The sequence below is a fragment of the Molothrus ater genome, chromosome 1 (genome assembly GCF_012460135.2).
Source record: "Molothrus ater isolate BHLD 08-10-18 breed brown headed cowbird chromosome 1, BPBGC_Mater_1.1, whole genome shotgun sequence".
Classification (NCBI taxonomy): Eukaryota; Metazoa; Chordata; class Aves; order Passeriformes; family Icteridae; genus Molothrus; species Molothrus ater.
The window spans coordinates 105,359,336-105,381,359 of NC_050478.2; the positions used below are offsets into that span (position 1 = coordinate 105,359,336).

General features: G+C 41.6%; 1 protein-coding gene and 1 long non-coding RNA gene across 3 annotated transcripts in view; one reads left to right on the top strand and one right to left on the bottom strand.

Annotated features, from left to right (window-relative positions):
* The window catches only part of COLEC12 (collectin subfamily member 12), a 96,756-nt gene extending 84,314 nt beyond the window's left edge, over positions 1 to 12,442 (top strand). Inside the window, exons 5-10 of the mRNA XM_036399234.2 lie at positions 2,041 to 3,087; positions 4,512 to 5,000; positions 5,124 to 5,260; positions 6,000 to 6,109; positions 7,792 to 7,937; positions 9,116 to 12,442. Of these exons, the coding sequence (XP_036255127.1) occupies positions 2,041 to 3,087; positions 4,512 to 5,000; positions 5,124 to 5,260; positions 6,000 to 6,109; positions 7,792 to 7,937; positions 9,116 to 9,135 (1,949 nt within the window). The 3' untranslated portion in view covers positions 9,136 to 12,442. The remainder of the gene's footprint in view (positions 1 to 2,040; positions 3,088 to 4,511; positions 5,001 to 5,123; positions 5,261 to 5,999; positions 6,110 to 7,791; positions 7,938 to 9,115) is intronic.
* The window catches only part of LOC118696887 (uncharacterized), a 33,740-nt gene that overhangs the window by 4,075 nt on the left and 7,641 nt on the right, over positions 1 to 22,024 (bottom strand). Inside the window, exons 3-5 of one of the 2 annotated variants that reach the window (XR_004981695.1) lie at positions 17,875 to 21,502; positions 16,042 to 16,119; positions 1,764 to 1,894 (exon numbers count right to left, since the gene is read on the bottom strand). This is a non-coding gene — a long non-coding RNA (uncharacterized LOC118696887). The remainder of the gene's footprint in view (positions 1 to 1,763; positions 1,895 to 16,041; positions 16,120 to 17,874; positions 21,503 to 22,024) is intronic. The other variant, XR_004981696.1, reaches the window with a different exon arrangement.

Sequence of the window (22,024 nt, forward strand, 5' to 3'; positions counted from 1 at the left end):
TGAGGCAAGTGTATTACTTCCGTAAATTGTTTCTTGATCATCTCAGGGAATACAGGACGTAAGATTGTTATGTGTTTGAGCCTCCCAAGCACTATCAAAGTTTTTAGTTTTCAGGAAGATGTAAAAAAAATCATGGATAAAGATTCTACTCTCTAAGTGTACATTTTTACTTTTCTTCTTATACATATAGTTTTTATTGTAGATGTATTAATATACACATACATGCATGTGATTCTTGAAATAAATTTTGTCTAGTTTTGTAAACCATATATTGTGACATGTATTTCTAGGAAAACTTCCTTGCTTGCAGCTTGATTGTAAATTTTTACAACTTTTTTCCCTGAAAAAGGAGCTGGCTTCCAAAGTATTTGTACACTACATTTAGTTCAAAAACATGGGGTAATTCAGTGAGAGGTGCTTTTACTGACACATCTACAGAAGTAAAAGTTATACTTTACTTCTGTAAAGGTTGCTTGTGCAACCTTTTGGGTTCTATTTGGGTTATTATATTATGCTGACAAAATTTTCATGACTTAGAGCACTTTTGCTTCTTTTATGGCCACACATTTTTACACACTGCTAGATGGATGCTCAGGGTCATCCATTCCCATTTAAGTGGGCTTGCCATGGAGGAAGTTAGGAAAGTTCTGGAGCAGTTTGAGTAGGAGACATAAAAGTAAGAGAAGTGCTGTAGGGCCAGAAGGATAAAAGCGTGTGGTGAATGGAAGGCAGGCCTTCAGGGATTAGCTGTATGTGGACCTGGGAGTTGTCAGAGCTGTGTGAGGAGCACAGTATAATTTGAGCTACAGCCAAGAGGTAAACATGGAGTCAGAGCTGAGAAGATCTGGGAGTGAGAGAAATGGCAGGGAGAGGAACTGTGCTCAGGAAGATGTCAATCTGCAAAAGACTCCATAAACACTTCAGGCTGAAGTCTCACAAGCCATCATTTGACATTTACATCATGACTCATTCAATCACACCAGACAAAAGCACCATACACAGCTGTACGCACTATAATTTATGAAAACCATACTGCTCTCTCTTGGCATCATCTGAAATTATGGACTTGAGACTGTCTAATTCATAAATATAGCTACACGTAGATGAGGACAAAAATATATGGACTGTGAGCAGGATAGTGAAGTGACTGAGGTCAAGCAAGAGAGTCTTCCCTGAGAGCAAGTGTTGACTGCTTATTTCTTTGGTTTCTATGTCCTGGATGATAGGCTGTGCAGTCTCAAATGCTTCATCATACTTGGACAAGCTTCCAGAAGTATTCTGTAGGGCAATGTAAGCACAGGCAGAGATGTTCCTCAAAGATTAAAGGTTTTACCTTCCTCAAACTCAAAACATGAGGAAACAATAATGGCAAAATAAATGTCATTAAAAGCAATAGTAATATATTAGAGAGAAAACCAGAAATATATCTTATCCTGACATATCTGAAGTAGCCTGCTGGCAAAGCTTTTGTCTCTAATCCAGATTGCTTTAAAATAAGTATGAGAACTTATTTAAAGCTAAACCCAAGATTTTAAAAATTGGAACTATATGTACTAAATCACAATGAGGGTATTCCGCTTGCAATAAAAAGAAAGAAGAAAACATGAACAGATAAAATAAACTTCTGATCTTTCAGCAAAATCCAGTTGTAACTTCAAAACCTACACTTGCTGGTACCTGTTTAATGTTTTGAATTCTGTTTCCCATTCAGTTTTCATTCAGAACACAGCATTCTTGACTGCATGTACTCATCAGTTTCTTACCATAGTTTTTCCCATTTGTGATGACAGAATCACCATTTTGTTCTCCTCAGCAAGACACCAGGTCTCCATCAATTCCTCTTTGCTTTTTTTCTCTGTCTAGAGGCAGAACTTTGCTTAGTGGTTTCTCTTTTCTGGAAGAGATAGCATAAAAGTTCTACTGAACAGTTTGACAACCTGACTGTTCTTAAAATGCACTGTGCTGTTTTATACTGTGTTAAAAAAAAAAAAAAAACCTAAAGCCTTTCCTTTTTTTTTTTTCTTTTTTCCTGTACAACAGATGACCAAGCTGGACAAAAAGCCTTGAATACTAACACTGAACTGTCCAGCTTCAGATCTGACATTCTGGCTCTTCGTCAGCAACTTCATGACATTGTAGAGAAAACTAGCAGAAACAAAGACACACTGGAGAAGCTGCAAGAGTCTGGAAATTTATTAGATGATAGGCAGAACCAAATGAAAAGTGCCTTAGATAGTAACACTTTCACGATCATCAGTGTCAATAAGACTCTTCAGGCATATACTGGCTATATCAACAATCTCCAACAAGACACAAGTAATATACAAGCAAACCTGCAAAGCCAAGAGCATTCTCACAATGTGGTTATCATGAGCCTTAACAACTTAAATCTGACTCAAATACAGCAAAGAAATCTTATCAGTGTCTTACAGAAGTCGATGGAAGATACAAGCTCGGCTGTTCTAAGAATCAAGAATGACTTTCAAAATCTGCAGCAGGTTGTCCTTCAGGCCCGGAAGGACACTGACTGGCTTAAGGAGAAAGTACACAATTTACAGGCCTTGGCTGCCAACAACTCAGCAATGGCAAAAGCCAACAATGATACACTTGAAGACATGAACAGTCAGCTCAGCTCTTTCAGTGGGCAGATGGAGAACATCACCACAATTGCCCAAGCCAATGAACAAAGTCTAAAGGATCTCCAGGAACAGCATAAAGGAGATGAAAACAGAACTGCTGCCAAATTCACCAATCTAGAAGAAAGGTTCCAGGTCTTTGAAACTGATATAGTCAATATCATCAGCAACATCAGCTACACTGCTCATCACCTACGGACACTGACAAGCAATCTCAATGAGGTCAGGACAACTTGTACAGACACCTTAAGTAAACACTCGGATGAGTTGATTTTTATGAACAGCACACTAGCCAATATTCGCATAGACTCTGCATCTCTCAAGGTGCAACAGGATTTGATGAGGTCAAGGTTAGATGTTGAAGTTGCCAATTTGTCAGTGATCATGGAAGAAATGAAGCTGGTGGATTCCAAACATGGCCAGCTCATCAAGAACTTCACTATCCTACAAGGTATGCAGCTTCCCTAATGATGGTGTGTGTGCTGAATTCCTGCTTGCATTACTTCTTTAGTTCTGTGGAAGTTATTGCGTGCTGGTACAGAGTCCTGGGGTTTTCCATTATCTAATCCTAAACTTTGGAAATGAACATGTAGCTTGAATTTTCCGTACTAATTTTTCTATGCCTTTTTTACATAGCTAAAATGGGGATGTTATGAAAGAAAGTTCTGACTTAGCAGAATTTTACTCTGTCTGACTGACTGACTGACTGGATCTGCTTTTGATTTAGTTTCTAAAATAAGTGAGTGAAGGTGTGGAACCTCAAGAAACCAATCCTCAGTAAGGAGGAAATGGCTAAAAAATATATGTTGGACCATTCCCAGAAAGGTCCACCCTTACTGAAAAACAAGTTACTATTTCACTTTAAGCCAGTTGTTAATCTGCCAGAAAACATCCTACTTTGCTTAGTTTTTAATCCTGGGATACTCTATTTTCTCCAGAAATAAATAGCATCAGGTTTAGGAGGTTTCTCCCAGCCAAATATTATCCCAAATGAAAAGAACACTCATATTTCCAACCAAATGTGAATCAGCCTAAACCTCTAATCACAAATATAAATCCATTGCTCCAAATAAACTAAGGCTGCATTAGAGCCAAGATTACGTGTCAGTAACCTTAACCATTCTCATTTCAACCAGGCCTAAATGATTCCAGCCTGGAAATCTGTCTCTGGAGGAGTTTGAATTATGTAGATTAGTGCCGGGGGTGGGAAGGTATTGACAAGGGATTTGCTCATCCATGAACAGAATCCCAAACTGTTTTGTTGTTTATTGCTCTCACAGTATTGCCATTTCCTGTTGTGGGTTATCGTTCCCTGTCTTGTTAGAGCTGGCCATTTTGCAACTTCTGGTCTTTCCCACAGTTGGCCTTTTGCTCACTATCCATCATTTTGTCTCTTTTTGACACCCTGTTATTGACAGACCAACAACGAGGATCAGGAGAAAGAGTCCTGGGACTAAGAGCAGAGAGATGAGACTAGAAGGAGAAGGGAGCGGGGCAGAGTGAGGGAACAGGACCAAAAACACACAGCTCTAGTGCATAAACTAGTACAGACAAGTGCACAGAGTTTTGCAGGGACTGGCACCTTGCCTGGTCACCTGGGGCATGGTGTCACTGTCCAGTTCACATGGCTGGGTGTATCAGAGTATTTTCTGTATCTTGTATTTTGTGGAGGTCAAGGAAAGGACGACAGTATACAGGACCTGGAAAGCAGCTGCACTATTACAAGCACTGATGAAAGCAGCTGTTAGCCCGGTTTCTGTGTTTTTAAATATCCAGTGGTGCTGGTCTGAGATGTATTAAACAAGCCCACCCGACGTGGGCTTCTTGTTTTGTTTTCTGTGCATATCCCCACTTTGTACGCTTGCATTGTTTCAGGCCCTCCTGGTCCAAGGGGACCTAAAGGTGACAGAGGCCCTCAAGGTCCTCTTGGCCCCGCTGGCCTAAAAGGACAAAAAGGAGAGAAAGGAGAGCCTGGACCACCTGGACCTGCAGGTGAGAAGGGCCCACCTGGGCCAGCCGGGCCACCAGGAGAAAAAGGAGGGAAAGGTTCAAGAGGATCGCCTGGTTCCAAAGGTCAGAGAGGTTCTCCTGGCAAGACTGGTCTGCCCGGACCAAATGGAGACCCAGGGCCACCAGGGCCACCAGGCAAGGACGGTCCACCAGGGCCCCAAGGCCCACCTGGATTTCAAGGCCTGCAAGGAACGGTGGGAAGCCCAGGGTTACCAGGACCACGAGGAATAACTGGGCTCCCTGGGGTCCCTGGGCTGCCTGGTCCGAAGGGCCCACCTGGCCCACCGGGGCCGCCGGGCCCAGGGATGCCAATGGCGCTACAGAGTCAGCCTACGCCCGTGCCCGAGGCTAATGGTAAGCTATCACCACACTGCATGGTGTGCAGGGGAATGGCTTTCTCCATTTATTACTGGCCCTATCACTGCTCCCTTGAGTTAATAATAACAGGCTTAACACAAAAAAAAATTCATATCACAGGTTGTTTCCCCCGTTGGAAGAACTATACGGAAAAGTGCTACTACTTTTCAACTGAAAGAGAAATTTTTGAAGATGCAAAGTTATTCTGTGAAGAGAAAGAATCACGCTTGGTTATCATCAACGACAAAGAGGAGCAGGTAATTACCTTCTCTTGCTGGTTTTCAAAGAGGAAGTTTGAAGCTGTTTAAGATGCAGAAACCACAAGATAGTGGGAAGCTGAGAGCACCATGAATTCATATAGTAGAAGTAAACACATTGATTGACTCATTAGAATTTTGTCCACCCTGTGCCTGATCAGCAGCTTCTCCCTGTGCAGAAGAGTAGTGTGAGCAGAACTGATGCTGACCCTGAAGGTGGTGGGAACAGAGCAGTCAGAAAAGCTGCTGAGAATTGTAGGAGTTTTGAACCTTTAAAGATGAAATCCATTACGCCTTGTGTACTATCAAAGTATTTTTTGCAGCAGTGAATATAATTTAATTTTAAATTATCTGATTTAATACAAGCAGCTTAGGACTAGTATGACCCAAAAGTATCTTTAATCTAACTATGTTTTTAATACTATTCAACATGGCAGTGGAGGTGTCAAGATACAATTTCTTACTCTTAGGGTTTTTTTCAATTTGTGTTGTAAGATATTAGCTGTGGCTTTATGTCAAGCCAATTTTCATGCCTAGCTCTCTCTACCTCATTGCAAACAATGAAAGGGATTCTAGTCTGGGCAAGGGGTCCAAAGGCCAACTCCTGAAACATATCTTCAGCTTAGAAAAATTTCTCTGGCCCACCGTATTCTAATAACAAGAGGCTTATGAAACCAGTGTAGTTTATTGGTGCCAAAAACCATTGTCCTTGTTATGGACTAAGCTCTTTCTTTCACAGCAATGGATAAAAAGGCAGATTATTGGGAAAGGCAGCTTCTGGATTGGACTAACAGATACAGAGAAGGAAAATGAATGGAGATGGTTGGATGGATCCTTACCAGTTTACACGTACGTAAATAAAAAGCAATGCTGTCACCCTTGCTGACACTTCTAAAAGCAGCATCTAGAAATTATCTAATGAATCCAGATGGTTGTAGATGCCAATAATTTAGTTTCTTACTGAGAGTGCTGGGGTTCTTTCTCTCTGCCTTCTCCATGCACAAGGATTCCTTTCCTTGCCAGAAAGAAAACTGAATGTTGAATGAAAGAATCACATAACTATGCAGCGCAGTGTTTCTTGCCAAAACTTTTGCTTCTGACTTTTATTACAAAGTTGAGATGGAAAGCACAGTTTTACTGTTTTGGTTTGAATTTTCCTTATTTGCATTACAACTGGCTATAAATAGAGTACTCGTTCTAATAAAAAATGACCAGTCTTTAGATAAAGCCCAAATCCAAGTGGAAAGCATTCAACATAAGGAAAATGCATGAAATGAGGGTGTCTATGCTTTGGCCAGCTGAGAACTGAATTGGCAGCTTTCCAGGAATCCTAGGGCTACACCTAATTTGTCCTAAATGGAACAGATTGCAACCACCCAAATTTTTAATACTGAGGAGTAGACTAAAGAGTTTATAGATCTTAACATGCTGTGCTTCAGAAAAACAGGCTACACAGTCAGTCAGATGTTACGAAATGATTAGCTGTGATCTCATTGGTGTTCATTTAGATGAAAAACATGGAAAAAGTCAGATTCATTTCAAATGAGCCGTAATATTTTCCCCTTTTTCTCCTTTCCCATTTTCATCTTTCTTCCTCTTCATGGCAGCACTGTGACTGATCCTACTTAAGGTTCTGCTTTTAGTAGATTTCCACTGCACCATGGTTTTAGGTGCTCTGTCATAACCTCAAAGCTGTTGGTTACAGATTTTTGGAGTATTTCATTACTTCTGGAAAGCTGTGTGTCCTCCCAGGTGCCTGGTTGGATGCTCTATGTCAGGCAGGCATGTTTTTTAGCTGAGCATGGACTGTGCCAGCCAGCAATCACAAGCTCCCTTCAACAACCTGTTTCTTCAGGAAAATTGAGCTTTTAAATCCTGAGTTTGGAAGCATTTCTCACTCGTTAAACAAAAACAGGATGAGGAAACACTTGCTGCAAGATTTTTTGCTTGCTACCTTCACTTTCGCCATCAAAGCTAACGATCTCAAAAGATGTGTGTAAATATACTGTGTGCACTTCTTAAAAGTCAGTAGAATTCCCTTCCCACCTGAGCATGTGTCCCTAAAACACATGGATCTTTGCTGTTCCTCCCAAGATGCCCACTTTTGGTGCAGTCAGAGAGCTTTGCAGTGAGCGAGGGCAGACTGTTACCATCTTGGCATTACCTCTGAGCCCGTGGGCTCTTCTGAGTCCCATCTGCCAGCGGGAATGCGGTGTGCAGGTTTTGCAGGCTTGGAGCAATGCACTTGGAGCACGGAGCACTCCCACTGTGTGTGCATGTACACTCAGAAACTAAAATAAAGTTCATTGGTCTAAATTTAGGTCTCTGAGTTTTGGCAGCCTGAGGCTGAATAGATTCCCTTCTCTGTAATACATCTGTTTTCCATTTTCAGCAAGAGTCATGTATTGTTTGTTTCAATGTGTGTTTCCCGTTCAGAACAGATCTCATGATGTTTTCGTTAATTTCTTGTGGTGAAAACCTGCCATGTGTGCTGTGTTGTGCAATCATATCTCTTGCTTTTTTGTGGAAAGGAACTGGAAACCTGGGCAGCCTGATAACTGGGATCACGATCACGGGCCAGGGGAAGATTGTGCTGGGTTGATCTATGCTGGGCTCTGGAATGACTTCTACTGTGAAGATGTTAACAATTTCATTTGTGAAAAAGACATGGACAAAGGTAAGCCAGGCCCTTGGTTTGATTATTCCATCTTGCCCATAGTAAATGTCCTGCAGCTAGAGGTGAGATCTTGGCTAAATGCTACAGCAGTGCCTTGTTGAGGAAGAGGGGGAATCACATGTGGGGCACTTCTACTCAAATACAGATTCAAATGCTGGATTTATTTCACTTGGAAAAAGCAGCCTCGAAGCTGGCTATAGCCCTGGAATGCCCAGAATCTTGACCATTTCCTGTAGGCTTTACACATGCCTAAAATTTTGGGCAAGATTTGGCACATGCTCCAGATCCTACACACACTGGAAGCTGCCTTTACAGGCTCACACAGCAGGGAAAGCTGGCCTTAGAGTGGCTCAGGAGCCAGTCTTCAAAAACCAGAAAGTCTTTATTTTGAAAGTTTGTGCAATAGGAGGCAGTTGGTGAGTGCTGAGGAGATCTAAAAATTCCTATCACAGCTAGGAGATGTCCCATGGGACTGAGAAGCTGGGTCCATAGGCCATCAGCAGCTCATCCTGCAGCTGGAGTGAAGGACTCATAAACTGCTGGTGTGGCCAGCAGACAGCCAGGTGCTTGCCACAGGGCATCTCTCTCTGTTGACACAGGCATTTCTGCAGGAGCAGAGGGCAGGTGGTTCCCATGGCCGCTTAGAGCCCGGCCCCATCACCACAGAACGTGGTCAAACGTGGCACAAAAGTGTTTGTGTTCATGGTGGGGCTCTGCCTGAAACATTATCTCCTCCATACAACCTGTTTAAACATTGCTCTGCCAAGGGTGCCTGGCCCCTCCAACTGGAAACCTGTTGGTTAAATTTCAGTGAAGGCAGACATAAATGTCAGCTAGAGCCAAAATTACATCCCATCCATAGTCCCCTAAGACAAAACTAAGTGCTGAACAAGCTTTGTGTGTGTAATTCTGTTTGGATGTCCAGAGTGAAGGACCATGTTAAAGTAACAATATGATTTACCCTGATTTTCCTACATACATTTGTTATTTTAAGAAAACTTAAAGGTTTACAAATATTTATCCTCCAGGACTTACAGGATCCGAGTACAAGTCTGCTCAAATTTTTTCCATACCTTGATCTCTGTAAGTTTTCCTTTTGGAAATTTGTTTAATCTTCACAGGCTTTTTACAGGGATTTCTTTTTCTCTTTGTTTTTCTTGTTTTCTCTCATACTGTAGGGCAACTTCTTGGAGTGTAATAGGCTGTAACTTTACAGATACCTTCGTATTAAGGAAATTTATGTAAAGAAGAAGAAAATCCTGGGAAAGAGCAACACTGACTTCCAAAATTGAAAAAAAATATGAAAACAGAAAAAAGCAAGCACTGAAAACTGATTTAAAAGCATCATGGAATTCAGCAATAACTCTTCTACAGCATCCTGTAATTATTTAAGGCCTTTTGACCCTCAGCATCAGGAAATACTGTTGGACTAATTCTGTTTTAGATTTTCTTCCCAACCAGTAACCACATCCATAAGCAGCTTGTGTCTTCTGAGAAAAGACATTCTATCAATCTGAGTAAGACTGTTGGTCACTTATATCGAAAAACATAATGCAGCTGTGTAAACAGTTGCTTAATTTGCTAAAATCCCAAATGTAGGAAAATTATACAGATACACGAATATATAGATTTTATATAAATATATATATATAGTCCAACTCTTATCAGTAATATGGAATATACTTTTAAGAGCTTTTAAAACTTTGTATTTTTGTACAAAATATTTGCTTTTTACAATTGTTCTCTTTTTTACTGACTTTTTTTACAAATATAGTGCACAGGGGCCAAAGAAAACAATAAAGGTACTAATAATTCATTAAGGTTTGCTGTCAGGCCTAGCTCAGCTATAGAGAAATATTTTTCCAGTTAGAAATATTTTTACTTTCCCAGATGATTTGTTCTGGTTAAATAACTTTTAAAGCAGATTTTAGATAGTGTTTTCCTTACTGTATGCAGTCTAGTCTGCATGTGTAACAATTAAGTTGACTAAGGACTAGATACTCATTATAGCTCTGATCACAGCCAGTGTTTCATTGGGGTACTATGGAAAGACCATTTTAATAAAAGACCAACCTTCCTTCCTTCCTTCCTTCCTTCCTTCCTTCCTTCCTTCCTTCCTTCCTTCCTTCCTTCCTTCCTTCCTTCCTTCCTTCCTTCCTTCCTTCCTTCCTTCCTTCCTTCCTTCCTTCCTTCCTTCCTTCCTTCCTTCCTTCCTTCCTTCCTTCCTCCCTCCTTCCCTCCCTCCCTCTCAGGAGAAAATTCCATGGAAGTAAATCTCCAATTTTTAACAATCATTTAGAAATGTTTTCATTCCTTCTCCCTTCTTGTAAGGAATTCTACCCCAGTAGTTGCCACACATACTGCAGGTCAATCCCAGATGAGAGACTTTATGAAAAGAGAAACAAAGAAGCTGCACACACTGAAATATGTTTAAGGCAGATTTCAAGATTTGGTGAGAAAAACACGCCATACCCAGAAAGTCTAATAAACTTGCACTTCTCCAAAGTGCTTTGTAAATCGATCTGTCTGTTTCTTGGACTGGTACTTCTCTCCCAGACATAATAGAAAATAAAATATGCTGCAAAGCAGAAAGAGATTATACCATTGCCCAGCCAGTTTCCTCCACAGTCCCATGAGCCATTGTCTAGGCAGTTTATCAGGAATTTTAAAAATTAGTGGGTTAATTCATTAGCAGAAACCTTGGTATTTGTTTCCAATTTTTATGCCCTTCTCATAGCCACATGCTCTACAATGAAGGAAATTGTTTTGGCTTCTTGGGAAGGAGAGCTGTTTTTCCATTCCCTCCTGACCTGCCATTTACCTTGGCCAAATGCAGATATGTTTGTTGAAATACTCCAGCTCTGTTGGAAAGAGACAAGATTCTGTACTTCAGATTTTCAAATATTGCTCCTAAGATAAATCAATTAAAGACTGCTGTTTCCCTACATCTCCCAGTCCTTCCAGTGTTTTAAATTTCAATTATAATTTTTTTTAAAAATACAAAAATGTTACATTTGAGAATCTGTCCTGTGGGTACAAATTAGATACGAGACAGGAATAACACAAAAATTGATTTATGTATTGCATAAAAGGGTTTATGTATTACAGCTGCAGAAACCCTGTGTCACCATTGTGGAGGCAGGGCTTGTCTTCAGACAGTCTGAATTTTGTGAGCCTTTTCTTTTCACAAGGTTTTGAACAGAACTTGATTCTGCCATGCACTGTCATGCTGTACCAAGGAGCTGTGTGTAGGCACATGCATAGTGTTTACATATGTATTTACACATTGTCTGTGGAGATAATGTTAAACTGCTATTTTTGGGATAATGAGGTACAGAACTAGTATTTTGTGTGCCCAGAGAGCCTCACAAACCCTGGTGAGTGGAGACTTGAAGAGCCCCACTGAAGTGGAAGGACTGCTACCTTTGTTTTGAATGTTGGCTTATTTGGGTGAAATAAGCCTGTTTTGAGCATCTACCACATTAAATTACATCCTTTATGCTTTTTATTGATGTCACAGACTTCTGTCACCAAAAGAAGTGAATGAGAAATGTCTGTTTAAGCCCAAGCTGTATTGCTTCCTTGCCCAGATTTCATCCCTCTCTTCCTTCAGCAACAGCAGTGATGGTACATACACAAGATCAGGTTATCCAAGAATTATCAAGTGTCCCCCAGCCAGAGGAATGACAAGCTGAGGACACTGAGAAATGAGATGTGACTGGGCTCACACCCTCTGTTCACACACTTGAATCAAACACTGCAGCTGTTAGACAAAACTGGATGAAGAGGGATGCTGCAGTTGCATGCCTGACGTAGCCAGTCAACCTTAAAATATGGCCTGAGCAGCCAGGCGTGCTGAGACAGACCATCCTTTTGACCTAGTATTCCTGCAGGAAGGAAACAGAGGTGTCCAATGGCAACAAGAATTGAAATCACTGGGAGGACCAAGAGTGTTAAAACAGCTCAGGAACACATCACAGAAAGGACAGATTGGCAGGAGCGCAAGCAGGACACCAGAATGGGCCAAGAAATTGTCATGAAAGTCACACCTGCCACTCCTTAATGGGAAAACATCCCCATCAAATCTTTCTGTATGGTTTGAGCAAAAATGCAGGTTTTATAGAAATTTTTGAGTGATAGCAAATTATTATGTCCCAGCTTGAGTTTTGCTTCCTTCTTATACCTAAGTATTGTAACTTATCATACTGAGCACACATTCCCATCATCCTTCTTGTTTTACATAAAAATTAAATACAAGTTCATATACCCTGGCAAGCACTGGGACTGTTGGAAGAAAAAGAGGGAAAGGCAGAGAAGGTACAAAGTCATTGTGATTTACATTAAGTTCTGGATTTGTTAATGTCATTTCTGACTAGTTTCATTAATTTATTTGGAAATGCCTTCAGCTGATTAGAGCTTATAAATCTCAACTCTCATTTCCTTTGTTGTCTATGATTAATACTTGCAAATGTTCCAATAAAGGAATCACTAAGTGGAGACAGAAATTAATGTTGTTAACTCTGTGCATGTGTGTGTAACCAAGAGGGATGTGGAGATCAGAGGTATGTGGACCCAGAGCATTCACAGGTATTAAAAATCAAACTGATGAAGCTTTTTTCCATTAAAGCCTTCTTTTCACTTACACCACCCTGGTTCTGAGCATGGCTGGGGCTATCTTATCCTGTAATTGCAGGTTTAGTGCCTTGTTCTTGCAGCACATAGGGGATAGGAACATGGTTTGGAAGGTCTGATCTGAACAAGACCTTTAAGAAGGGCTGAAGCCCTTTGCTGCTTACTGTCCTAGCACACCAAACACCTCAGATGAGCCTCCAGGTGAGGGATGTCCTGAACTATGTTGCATCAGTCCCACATTAGCCATTATGATGGCTTTAATTGTCTGTTTATAATGGCTGATCTGGTCTTTCTCTCTCAGACAGCTGACCTCCTCTTATAATTTTTTGTTCCTGGCAAGTAGCTACCCTGCTTTTAGCAAGTAGCAGGAACTGGTGTCTGATCAGTGGCAAGGCAAGGAGCTGGTCAGAGGGCAGCCACTGGCTGTGGGAAGAAACTGATCCACAAGGAGCAGGGGAAAGGTGGCTGAGTCGATTCACATGTGAGAAAACAAAACCACTTTTCCCCAGTGCAGGCTCCTTGCCCAAGAGCACAGCAGCTCGCACATCTGTGGCATCCAAAGGGAACAAGCAGTCTCCAGCCTTGCTTTGTTTTTCCTCCCTCACTGCTGTGGATGTCGGTGTTCCCCAGAGCTCTTCCATGGCTCTTCCATGAGCTGTCCCGGAGCAGGCTCTGCACTGCCCTGTGCAGGTGCTGGGGCTCACCCAGGTGAGAGGCCAGCAGTGGGACAGCTGCCCATGCCTGGCACTGCCCCCAGCTGGGACACCCTGGGCTCCCCAGGGCTTGGGCAGGAGCTGGAGAAGGAAGTTCCCAGTGCTTACCCACACTCAGAGATACCTTGGGCATCTATAAATGGGATAGTAAACTGCCTTACAGACAAAACCCTTGCTTGCCAGAAACCAGGCCTTCCTAAAACCAGAGCCTATTTGTTCATTCACGATCTCCACTGCATTTTTTCCATGTTGTTTACGGGAAAAAAAATTCTAAAAAACTTGGCTAAAATTTTTGTTAAAGTTCTCATCTGTTTTCTTTCATATGGTAGAATACGTTTGGTTTTTCTTCCCATCTGGCTCAGAGATGAAAAAACTTTCTTCGATTTCTTTTTCAAAATAAACTCAGTGTAATGCTATGAAGTTTGTGTGGAGATGTTTTGGGATTTTTTTAGACCAAAACAATAAAAGCAAATTACCAGGCAAATAATGCCCTTTTTGGAGAAGATCTTGCATGCCATGATGGTTTTCTTACCCAAGGAACTTCCCAGAAGCAAGTAAGTATTGCCAGCCCCATTTTGTGACTGGAAGAAAAAGGAGATTTTCAAGAATGTGACTCATTTTGATGTCTCATTTTAAAGATTTGTTTATCAGGTAGGTGGTTTTTAGAAGTGACTTTTTCCAGTGAAACCAACATTGACATACAGCAAATTATTTTTCATACACCTTAGTAAGGAGGGTGGGCTTTACAATGCTAAATTAAACAGAGGGGTATCCTTCCCTCATCACCCTGCACACGGGGGGCAACCATTTCTGCTGCTGTTTTGGAGAGCAGAGCTCAGTGTGATCACAGCAGAGGAACACCAGCAGAGTGTTGTGGTGTGATGTCCATCCTGTCCATCCCGGTTCTTTCCCCAGGTGTGCCAATACCCTCTCCCTTCCCCTCCCCTTGCCCCCTTGCTAAGTGCTGTCTGTCAATCATCAATCTTGGCATTCCAGCAAGGGTATCGTGTGATTGGCGAAGCTCAAAAGATGCCTCTCAGCCCTGGGGACATCGGGCCATCCAGGTGTCACTTGTCCCCTGAGACTCCCCCCACCTTACCTGGTTGGTGGGATCCCTACCCCTTCCCTCCCCCTCTCCCTGGGGTTAAAAGACACAGCGACCACGCGGTTCGTTGTTCTGTTGGAGCTGTTGCTGCATTCAGAGGCCTGTGTGCCAGGAATAAAGCTCTGGATCAAAACCCTCCAGCAGAACCCGACTCCTTTTTCCTTCACCTCGCCTTGAGGCCTCTCTGCCAGAGGTAAACGTGAGCTCCTGCATGCCTGGACTTGTCCCAAGCGCCCAGCTGCAGCATCCAGCCAGCCAAAGGTGTCTCTGAGGTTGAAACCACCACAGCTGCCACCTTTGGTCAAGCAGCAAGGGCCAGACGAGCCCAGGCACGTTCCATCTGGCAATATTGGTATTTAATTCCAATAGCTGAGTATAGCAATGTTCTGTGTGGGTAAGAGTTAACACCTGACATTAAATTACCAAGAGACCCCTTAGTCAGAAACAAGAAGGTTAAAGGACTACTGAGACCTCTGACTCCTCTGCAACTTCAATAATCTTCCCAAAACCATACCAACTTATATTTTAAAAATAATTAGGGGTTGCTTTATCCCTTTAATAATTTTGGCTGCTCTTCAAAAACTTTATTAGGAATCTTCTTTTAATAACCACTGTGAATGCAATTATGTCCAGTTTAGACACATTTGTTCTGGTTCCAGTGGTGTCCTTTAGCTTAAACAGCATCTCTCCTGGGACTCTCAAGTAATTGTAGTGGTCAGTGTGGAGCCATTCATCTTGAGACACAGTACGGGGTGGTTGGGAACAAACACATCCCTCTGACCAGCTGGGGAGCCCTGATGACAGAGCCTGGCTCTGATCCCACCATCCAGCCCACAAGGGATTATCTGAGGACACTCTGGGCATCTTGATGAATGGTGGAAGTTTCCATACTCATTTTTTGTTAGTGTTGCAAGAGAGCAGAGAGCAACAACACGGGTATAAAGGGTGGTTTCCCGCTGAATTAGAGCAGGTTACAAGTGCCTGTCTTTTTATAAGGCAGTAACACATTTTATAAGGCATTTGAAAGATCAGTCTGTGTATCTGAGCTTAAGCACACTTATTCTGGGTTTACACCAGAGCAGAATCTAAGTTCAAGTTATACCTAGGTCCTTGTTCTTCAAGAGATTGAAATCTCTAATTCAGAGATTAGTGTGTGACTTCTACTTTTTCTATCTGTCCTGCCAAGCACAAATATCCAGCTCAGGCATCAGTGTGATTCCAAGCTCAAAGGATTGCTTCCAAACTTCCCGTGTTTGCAGTCATGCTCCTGCCAGCCCTGCCAGAGGTCCTGCTGATGGAAACTAGAAGTCTGAAATGTGACTTTGGAAGGATTTTGTTTAGGAATCCTTCTCATTCAGAAGTCTGGGCATATTGCGAAGATGACATTTCTTTAATTCCATCTCTATTACTCACACTCATATAAAACAGATGATGAAACATTTTTCTGAATGGCAACAATGTATTTTTGTCCACTTTGGTTTATTATGTCAAAATAAAAGACTGGAAATTAGAATCAGACAAAGTATCCTTGGCATTGCAGTATCTCACTGTAGCAGGCAAATAATGTTCCTGGATTATTGCCTGTGAGAACAGCACAAACTGCTATCTGAACAACAGACAGCTTCATGCTATCTGCTGGCAGAAGCAAACTTACCTACAGGCACAGCCTTGTCACTGGCCCATCATCTGGCAGACTGGGGCAATCCTGCTTTCCTGCTGTGCTTCAAAGAAACTGTAGGAAACAAGAAAGAGAAAAGGTCAAGTGAGAAGAGCTGACGACAGAAGGGGAACAGAATAAAATAGAAAGGGACAGCTCAGGGAGTAGTAGAAAAAAATACAGAGAATGATTGAGGAGTATAATGAACCCTGATGTCCTCATTGTGGTTTCTAGTAAGATCGACCACAGAGGAGCTCTCTTCTCAGAAACAACATAACAGGGGCAGTGTCGTGGTTCTCGTAATTCCCACTCTCAGCTGTGAAAAGAACACATCCCTGCCTTGCAAGAGAGGCATGTCATTCAGTTGGTGCCTGAAGTCATGTTATACTTTCCCAGCACAAACAAAAATTCCTGGTGGCTCCAGGTCTTCTGGGAGCTGGGTTGAGGCTTTTGTTTTGGTGGTTGGTTGGTTTTTCCTACGTGTCCTTTTCCTCCTACACAAGTTTTGAAACACAGAATATTTTCTAGTTTTCCATCTGTATTAGAAGTACAAAACTCAACTTTGAAAGAAAGAACAAAAGCAAGAACTTACAGTAGGTCTCCAAGCAACAAAACACTGTCTGCAGTGGAAAACATGTCCACAGCAGTATTTGCAGCTCTCATTTTTATACTAAATTCTCATTGGTATCAACATTTGAACAGGTGCACTTTGTGAAATCAAACATGGATCTTTAATAAACAAGAGCTGCAGAAATGTACATATGCTGAAAAAGGGGATACAAAGAGGAGGTACCTTCATTTTTAAAAACAGACAGTTGCTGAATTTGAACACCGGAGACACTTCAATTCTAAATACCCTTGAATTTGCTTTAATGGTAGCATTTTTAAATGACCAATCACTGCTTATCCCCAATTTTTAACTTTAAGATGCAGAAGTTGGGGACTCTCAGCAGTCACCAGCTGATGATTTCATAGAAAAAAAAAAAAAATAATTTCAAAGGCAGATTGGATCTCTGGATACCATTTTATCCAGATTAGCCATGTTAGGAGAGGGAAGGTGGTCAAAAGTCCAGGTCAGGAGTCTCCACCAGGTGAATTAACTCTTTTTGTGGCGAAGGAGAGCACTTTATTTATTTCAGGTCTTATGAGGTCTCCCAGTCTGCATCCATCTTGTGACATCTTACATATGAGGAAATTCTAAAAATAAAATAAGGCAAGAAAAACCACAGGCAGAACAGCTGTTGTTCTACCCAGACAAAGCTTTGAATTAAAGCCATTATGAAGGACCAGACTCTGCAATTGAAAAGCCATTTACATTTCCAAGTCTGATTCCAACTGCAAATCTTCAGTTATATATATGACAGATTAAAAGACTCTGGCCTCACTGCACTTCTCCCTGGCAAGAGAAAAACCATCTGTACAGCATAGCTTGTGGTTGCTTCAACTCTGTAGGTACAATTTTCTAAAGGACATGGTGATATATTTTTTCATTTCCCTTCCCTTTATTTTAGCATGCAGCAAAATCACGTGCATGGCATTTTTCCCAACCCTGTGGTAGCTGGGACTCTGGCTCAGGAGACTGATTTGTTTTGATTTGCTCTTTTCCCTTAATCTGAGAGGCTACTGCACTATTTCCTTTGTGATCATACCAGCCAGGGTAAAAACTTTGTATGAATATGTGGCTGTGAAAGCAGGAAAAAGAGCCAGGAATACTGCTTTCTTTCCAAGCACAGAGAGACAGTGAAAATGAGTGTACACCATGTAATAGGCTGCACAAACCCATCTGGAACTGGCTCCCGCCGCACTCTGGCCATGCTCTGGGCTACTCACACCACAGGTATGGGATGAAGAATGACAGTCCTTCCACATGGAATGCCAAGAACGAGCTTCCTGGAGCCCAGGCAAGCCTTGTTTTGACACTTCAATCTCCATTTGAGAAGTACATGGCTCTTGTACCACAGTTGATGGAGGCAGCTCTCCCCTTTCACTGCTGATGCTGCAGCCAGAGGTGTTCCCGTGCTCAAAGACCCCAGATAACACTGGGTCAAGCTTTTTTCCAATGCACATGCAGCATCTTGCAAGGTACAGCCCTAATTATTGAACATTTTGAAAAAGAAGTTGAAGAAATCAGGTGAAGAAGCTGAAGTTCTGCTGGGAAAACAAAAACAAAAATAGAAACTACACCAAACCTAGAACAGGTAAATTATTTTATCATTAGCTAAAAATATAAGTAGAGATTAGGGAAAACAAAGTATTTGTTGTAATTTATTGTCAGTGTGACCAGGGCTGTCAGGCACTGGAAGGGACTGCACACCACATGCTTCTCCTTCACATGAGATGACACATCTGAGAAGACACCAAGTATAATACCTGTGGGAGGACAGAATCAGATCCATTGCTTCTGTTCAAAAGGGATTGCTGCCTGAGAATGAAAAACCAAGAGGAAGGGATTTATTCAGACATTTACTCTTGGTGCTTTACTGCTCAGGGCTATCTTCTCCCACTGCCAAGGGCGTGGTTGCCAGCTGTGTCAGATATGCCACCCTGTGTGAACACCTCAGCCACCCCACAGAACCTGTGACAGCAGGGTGCTCACCAGCACTCCACCAATGCCATCCAGCGTCACATACAACCTGGACCTCATTTGGTGTGGTTCATATAATAACAACTATATAATGGCACAAACATGAAATTCTAGAGCATGAAGTGTGTGCACTTGAAAAATATATTATTTGAAACATCAGCTAAAGGACTTTTGAGTTGCCTTCTAATCCTAATATATCAGAGCAAATTATGTCATTTATGTGCCAACCAGAAAGAGAAGGAAAAAATCTTAGAGAGCATTGTGGTGAGTATAACACTTAACTTCAGAATTTGAATTTAATGAAGCAGCAGTTTTTTCTAGTAGTACTCATATCATGGTTGTGAGATTTAAAATAGACTGTCCCATGCCCTTATCTGAATGCCATTGTAATTTAGGTTACAGAAGTTAGAGGTATCTCAATGTTTTTCCAGGAAATTAGGTGGAATTTGCCCTGTGCTTTAAAAACTCAATAGCCTGGCAACAGAGGATTTACCCAGCAGATGTCCATCCCTCTATTCACAGATTCTCTGCAAACACACTCAGGCTGTAGAGTCCTTTCTCCAGGGGAGTCAACCAGATTAAATCCTGCCACTGTCATGCAAGGTTTCTATGTGTAGCGGTCTGTCACAAAAACAGTTCATTTTTCTTCCTTGCTTGTCAGATTTCTTTTTTACTAAATAAAACAGTATTTTGCTGTAAAGTCTGAGGCTGGCAGGGTTGTAGGAGATATGAGTACTACCATCAGTTTTCTTGATGACATTTGGCAAAGATCTAACGACCTGGGGTGGTAAATCACTTAAATTTTTGCTTGGCTTTAAACAGATCATTGGTCCTATTCATCAATGTCTAAGACTCTTCACCCCGGTTTCTCTCACCATTCACTAGAGATGCTGATGATTTTTTTCAACCAAAGAACAGTTCTGTGAGCATTCCCACAGAAACACTTGCAAAATACTTTAAGAAAGTTGGCTGAAAGATGGAGTAGAAGTATAAACACACAGAAAAGATGCACTAGTTCACAAGATATTTGTAACTGACTAAGGAAAACAACCCTTTGCCTCCTTTACAAAACAGACAGCAGCTGACCAAAGCAATTACTGCTTCTCCTTACATGAAAGGCCTATACTGAGTAGACAGAATTTAGGGGGTTATATTTAAGTACAGGACTCTCTGAGGTCGACTCTATCCCTCCTTTTGTAAAAGCAGCAAAAATGTTGTACTATATCTGTAGAGAAAAATATGAACTTGCACTGTTGCCATATATACTACAAAACTAAGGTCTACCAGCCCCTACCTGTGAGAACAGGGGCACAGGTAGTGAGATATGGCAACACTGACTAGCTGCAAGCAACATCACCACTGCTCCAGGAAGATTGATCCCACCACCAGCACCTCCCAATTTCCCCTTTGCCAAATGCCCCCAGCTCAAAAAGCTGGGATAAGATTTGTGTGTACTGCTTGCTCTGCTTCAGATGGCTTTTCTTGCGACACATCTTTCTCTGATTTACACTTTTCTCATGTGAAGAAGCCACAGAAGTTTTAAAGCATTTTTAGATCTACAGCTTCATCAAGAAAATGGCCCTGCTGCCTGCTCTTGAAAGAGAAATTAATCTTCCAGACATGGATTTTAAAGGAAGACTCCATGTGGTTATATTTAGTCTCTCTAGAGTCTAATAGATACCTGAATAATCTTAGGAACCTTCAGTGAATACTTTGGAAAATTATTACTGTTCCCTTAGGTAACCCAGGGAAGTAATTTATATGTGAAACTTAAGTAGGTGAGTTATATATAATATGAAACAATGTGATTGATAGAAAGCTGTAGTCAGGTGTTATATTTTGTCATTTGGGTATTTTATCTTCAGGTTAGAAACCACACTGTTACCTGAGCATCCCTACTTCTGTGAAGTACAGTGGCACCTCAGATTACTAACCCTACCTAAAAATTTAGGGGGAAATATATTTTGTTTGGTGGACTGACTTTGTGTGTTAGGCAACTCTTTGCACATATTTCTCCACAAAATGAGTTCTCTTTTTTTTGTCCCACCTGCTCTTAAGGAGTGCAGAACAACATGAAAACAAGGAGAAAATGTACCACAGTGTCACTTAAACCAGCACTTAGAGTCAAGGGAAAGTAAAGAAAGGAAAACTAATTCCAGAGTCTCCTTCCCCTTCAACTTCTTCCCCAAGAGTCAGGGGAAATTTTGTGTGGTAGTGAATGCTCTCCTTCAGCTGTTTGCCCAGATCCCAAAGTTCAGGAAAGCACAGGAACTTGCCTAGGAATTTTTCTTTGGAGCTACCTCCATGCTTAAAATATATGCTAGCAGACTGTATAATTGACAATGATCTAGTGAAATCTTGATCCTGAATTGTTTTCACAAATCTGTTGCTGTCACACCTCTGAGCACAAGCTCCAACCACTGATTTTAAAATCCAAAACCATAGCTCAGGGGCTCAGTTTCTTATGCTGCCATACTAACACTCTTGTTTTAATCACATAATTGTGAAATTCCTCAACAATAAAAAGGCCAGTGGCCAGTAACTATGCCAAACTATTAGAAAGTTAGAGAATTTAAGTCTCATTATGAAGAATTCAATACCAAATGTAGTGAGGAAACTGAAATTTTTAATATAATGATTGTGAATACACAAAGAATCCAGACTTGTGAGAGTCTGAGGAACCAGCTAACTAAGGAGAGGAATCACAGTGACATTGCAGGTACTTCAGTGTTAGATGTATCTCTTGATACATGCAGTTTGCAATCAGGTTTCATGGTTCTCTGTCTCAGGACCATTACCAAGTCCCAGAAAAAGCAAGAGGGTTGATCAAATTTTTCTTCAGTTTTGTAAGAAGCATCTAAGGTCAGCAGACATCTGGAAAAGCAACAGGTGTGAGATTATCTTGAGCAAGTCAATTTAGCCATTACTCCTAGGCTGTAGCCTGCTGAAGGGTGGGTGTGTGCAAGCATCCTGCCAGTATGCTGGTCTGCTCCACTTGCCAGAACACAGCACAAGTGAAGTAAGGGAGATCATTAAGTTATTTCTGTCACTGAGATCCATCCCATCTAATTTATGGTACTTAACCGAGTGCCTAAGAGATAAGAATACTTGTCCTAGGCTCTCTGTAAGGGCAACAGACCACCACAGTGACACTTTCTCACCTAAATCCTGAAACACTGCTTTATTTTATCAGAAGATGTGTTTATGAAGGCTGGGATCCTCACTTAGTTCCACACATGACAGGGATCTGGCCTTATTGAAGGAACAGAGCTATTTATGAGATCTAAAACTGAATACAAATTAGTAGGTCTTCTAGCCCTCACCTTTCATTTCAATGCATCAGAGCCTGCCATTCCTACATCTTTTGCAGGAGTGATGTTCCAGAGCTTAGCTTCA